Source organism: Sebastes umbrosus, chromosome 7, assembly GCF_015220745.1.
Source record: "Sebastes umbrosus isolate fSebUmb1 chromosome 7, fSebUmb1.pri, whole genome shotgun sequence".
NCBI lineage: Eukaryota > Metazoa > Chordata > Actinopteri > Perciformes > Sebastidae > Sebastes > Sebastes umbrosus.
The window spans coordinates 9,127,435-9,132,285 of record NC_051275.1 but is presented as its reverse complement, the minus strand read 5'-3'; the positions used below and the strand labels follow the sequence as shown (position 1 = coordinate 9,132,285).

The following is a 4,851-nucleotide window of genomic DNA, read 5'->3' as shown; positions in this document are numbered from 1 at the left end:
CTTGTTATTATTAATATATAATGATAATTTATTAATGTCAATTTGATTAATATTGATAATTATCTTTAATATTTTCTAATAACTAGACCAGCTCCTATCTGCACCCCCAACATTATGGTGCCCCGTGTGAGGCATTGTATTATTGTTGGCAAATTATTCATAACTGTGCAATATTATCTAACAAAGTTCCAAATCAATAGTTTAGTATATTTAATGAGACTTATCTATGAGACTACATTAACATGCTATAATTTTCTCTTTGTTTCAAGGAGTGGTGCCCCGAGGATGATTTAATATACATTAAATCCTATTATTCAATATAATTAATTGTTATTTTGATAATTATTATTTACTTTTGATAGCCATTTTAATATCTTTTGAGCTTATGTACCAATTTAATTTGATGCCCTGTTATTAATAATATATAATGATAATTTATTAATATAAATTGAATTAATATTGATAATTATCTTTAATATTTTCTAATAACTAGACCAGCTCCTAGTTGCGTCCCCAACATCAGATAGTTACTGAAACGGTACAAGAAGACTGTCACTGCACTGTTATGTGCTACGTTTATTTTATAAACACTTTGAATCCATAACATTCAAGTTTTTCGCAGCAGCCCATCTGCCATACGCACCTCTGTCATAGTCATCAGGTTATTGTCCCTGAGCAGTGGGAAAAAAAAAACAATGACACAATATTAATAACAATAATAATCTTTACTTATATAGCACCTTTCAAAATAGTTACAAAGTGCTTTACAATAAAAATAGAACACATGTAAAACTCAAGGATAACGAGATGTACTAAAATCCAATAACTAAATACATAAAAAGCCAAAAGGTAAAACAACTAAAATGTCATAAAACATAAATAAAATCACAGAAAAAGCAATTCTGAAAAAAAGTGAGTTTTTAAAAGTGATTAAAACAACGCGACAGAGTTTGCAGCCCTGATCTCCTCAGGCAGGTCATTCCAAAAACTGACGCTAACACAGGCTAACTGCTATCAGTTACTGGAGGAGTGCAATATGGACTACAGTTCCCATTTTAGATGTAGTTTTTTATTTTGATGGTAGCACAGCTGAGGAAACAAGAACAGAAAGAATTTGCACAGCAATTGGTACATCAGTTGATCTGTTGGCTGAAGACGTATCAGTGATACAATTGCATTATGTCAATTAATTCCTGGTGTTAAGTCCTCCAGTCCATATCAGTTGTATGTCTTTATCCTTTGAGAAAAACTACAATCAAATATGGAGAGAACATGCATAAAAAGAAAAGGCCAGGAGTTGCGATACAATTTCTTGCAATCTGAAGTTGTGTGTTCCTTATTGGAAACAACATATTAAAATAAAGTTGTGTTGTTGCTGCTCTGCTGCTTCTTTGTAAAAGGTGAAGTCACCGAGCTGGATGCACAGGTAATGGGCCCCTTGAACATTGGTCTTTATCCCCTTAGCAGATCAACAGGAGAATAATTAAAAATAAAGTAATTACCTAATTTTCAACCATTTTGTCTGTAAAATTAAATCCAGCTTTTGCTTTGCATGAATTTATTCTGTGAAAAGTGTTGTTTCTGAGATATCAGCTTTAAAGATGTTACCTGAAGTGAATAACCGAAATGCCTTTCTGAACCAACTATAAAAGAATGCATATATTAAAGGGTTCACAGTAGAATTCAAGTAGCCCACCCATAAAAGTGTTCCAAACAACGCTGGTGGTGTTGAGTGACTGATAAAGGGATCGATGGTGTTGCAGACAAAAAAAGGAGTCCAAAAAGACAGAAATGCGCCCATTATGATAGCAAGTGTTTTAGTGGCTTTTGTCTGGCTCTTATTTGATATTTTTGCTGAGCTCATACAGCTTGTGTTCTGTATGCTGTGCAACTGTCTCTGTGCCACTAGGAAAATCTTAAGGTAAACACCAAGCATTATGATTCCTGGAATGTAAAAGGAAAATACTGATGAGACTGTACTTGAAAGTCCGCTCTGAAACAAAAAACATCCTCCTTCACATGCAATGTGCTCATAGTAGAACTCCTCAATCCCCCAAATATTTAATTTGAGAAAAATCATCCCAAAGCCTATGACAGCTGAAATACTCCAACTGAGCAGAATCATGATCAGCACGACATTAACAGATATTTTTCGTCTATATAGTAGAGGTTTGCAAACAGCATAGTGTCTGTCAAGTGATATGAATGACAGATTTAGAATTGATGCTGTACACAACATGACATCAGAACTCATAAAGACTTTACACAAGACGTCACCAAAATACCAGCAAGACTCTACACATTGAACCATACTGGGGAACATGACTAACAGCCCTAAAAGAAGGTCGGACACAGCCAGAGAGGCGATCAAGTAATTGGTAGGAGTACGGAGCTGCTTAAAAAAGGCAATTGAGACAGCGACCAAAGAGTTTCCACACACTGTTAGGATGACTGTGACCCCTAGAATCATGTATAGGGTGATGCGTACGGGCAAGGGATAGATGGTCCTCTGACAAGAACCGTTTCTGGACTCATAGCAGAGTACTGGCTCCATCTGTTGGGAGGGAGGCAAGAATGATAAGGTCAATATTTGTTTATTTAAAATAAAATTCAGAAAGCCACCAAGACAGTAATGTGAAATTCTGTGTTGCATTGCTGCGTTTTTGCCTTGTGAATCATCTGCATGGAGAGCTCCTTTCAAGTGATTTGCTGCAATATTCTTTATAGCTGGTTTCCATATGTTTCCATACAGGTTCAATTCCATTCATCTGTTTTTATGCACAATTTGCAAATGAAAAGTTAAAAATAATAGGTGACAAATCGCAAAAACATTGGCAGAGGTAGAAAACAGCATTTTGCCAAATCTTGTCCATGCGACAAGGTCTGTATTGTGAACTGTGCTGAAAAGTGTCATCTACATTTTGTCTAAACACAAAGAGATAAATGAGTACTAAGTGAACTACTAAAAACTGAAGATTAGCTCAAGATTTATTCTGGCTTCTCTTGATATACCCATTAATCTTAGAATTACTGTATTGTTTATGAAGTGAATTTATAGCACTGCCAGTAATGATTAGCTATCAACCAAGTTAACTCACTTCAAATTTGCAATCAATGCTTTAGTTAAAACTGTTCATAAACCACTTAAGATATGACAGTTAGGTAGCTCCTCTATGCATATTTAAACAAAGCTGCACTTCAATCCCACACTTACCTTCCATAGTCAACTGGACTGATGTTGTATGGCTACCACAGAATTTGCCTCATACTATATGTGGTAAGTTTCAGTTCGTACTTATGAGCTCTCTGTGTCGAGACAGTAACTTCAGAGGTTGACTAATAGACCCTCAGGGAGTAAAGTTGGACAGTCTGTCCCAGTGGCTAATGTACAGTAGGAGGTGAATAAACCTTCATATTTCGTTACAGTAAAAGTAAGTTTTGAAAGTTCAACCTATGGTTTTAAAAATGACAGACACAATGCTGAACATTTTGTTGCCTTCACTTCGTGCACCCTGTTAGGTGCTAATAGAAAGTACTCCACAATAGAAAAAGAGAAATACAAAAGAAAAAGACACCAATGATGTAGGCAGTGTTGATGATTCACAATTGACTGGGAGACCATATGAAGGCCGTTCTGGAGGCCACATAATATCATATGAGGCAGCAGAAGTCCATGATAAAGTTAACTGAAATAGATAATCAGCTAGCTAATCTAGAAGTTTCTTATAGAACAAATAATAAACCAGAATTACTTAATAAAATTACAGCTTTACGGTAAAGTATTAGGGGTGGGTGATTTATCAGATATACTCAATGTATTGTGGCTTGGTAGCGCTCAACGCAGCAGCATGTCTCCTGACTACTCTCTCCCTCTCTCTTCCTGTTTTAGATTTTTTTAGTCTTTTTTTTTTTTTTTAGTCTTTAGATTTTTTTTTTAGTCTTTAGATTGTCTTTCGATTGTTTTCTCCATAGCAGTATGTTTTTTAAACTTGCTGTCATCACTTATGATAAACAAACTTTACTGGACATTGGAAGGAACAGTTTGCCTGCCCAATGCAGTCTGCCTGCATTCGTCCCGTTGCCTACCAAACGCCGACACCGGGCGAGACGCGGTAAGAGAGCCGGCGTCCAGGTGAGGAACAAAACAAGACTTCATCGTACCGCAATGCCAAGCATATTTTTGTGCAATGCACAGTCCTTGAACAACAAACTGGATGATATGCGTGCCAGGATTTGAGTTCCAACGGGAAACACAAAACTGTAATGTTCTGTGTTTCACAGAGAGCTGGTTGAATGAAAACACTCCTGATGCAGCCATCGAATTAACGGGCTTTTCACCTTTCCGACATGATATGACTTTGGACAGTGGGAAATCTAAAGGAGGTGGTCTGTGTGTGATGATCAACTCTTCCTGGTGCAACGGTAGTAATGTTACTATCAAGGCGACTATGTGTTCTCCAGACCTAGAGTTCATGATTTTAATGTGCCGCCCTCATTACCTCCCCAGAGAATTCTGCGCTGTTGCCTTGACTACTCTGTATGTCCCTCCATGCGCTAACATCACGTCAGCTATGAAGGTGCTACACAAAACCATCTCAGCACTAGAATCAAAACATTCAAGTGCTACTGTCATAATAACTGGAGACTTTAATAGGGCGAATCTGAAGAGTGTACTTCCAAAGTTTTACCAACATGTCAAATGCAACACAAGAGGCGGTGCCACACTGGACCACTGTTATTCCACGCAGAAAGATGCCTATAGGGCGTTCCCCCGTCCGCCGCTGGGGAAATCCGACCACAACATCATCTTGTTGCTGCCCAAGTACCGCCCACTCTTAAAGAGACAGGCTC

General features: G+C 37.5%; 1 protein-coding gene across 1 annotated transcript; it reads right to left on the bottom strand.

Annotated features, from left to right (window-relative positions):
* Positions 1–1,558: 1,558 nt before the first annotated feature.
* On the bottom strand, positions 1,559–2,554 carry LOC119491540 (trace amine-associated receptor 1-like). The gene is made up of 2 exons (XM_037775681.1): positions 2,266–2,554; positions 1,559–2,193 (listed from the first exon to the last, which is right to left on the bottom strand). The coding sequence occupies exons 1-2, from the start codon at positions 2,552–2,554 to the stop codon at positions 1,559–1,561; spliced, it is 924 nt and encodes a 307-aa protein (XP_037631609.1).
* Positions 2,555–4,851: the final 2,297 nt, after the last annotated feature.

What these genes read in the sequence shown, in the direction of transcription:
- LOC119491540 (XM_037775681.1), bottom strand. Translation starts at nt 2,554, where the DNA reads ATGGAGCCAGTACTCTGCTATGAGTCCAGAAACGGTTCTTGTCAGAGG. An exon ending in GTATTTTGGTGACGTCTTGT is followed by an intron (nt 2,194 to 2,265) that starts GTAAAGTCTTTA and finishes TCATATCACTTG; the next exon opens with ACAGACACTATGCTGTTTGC.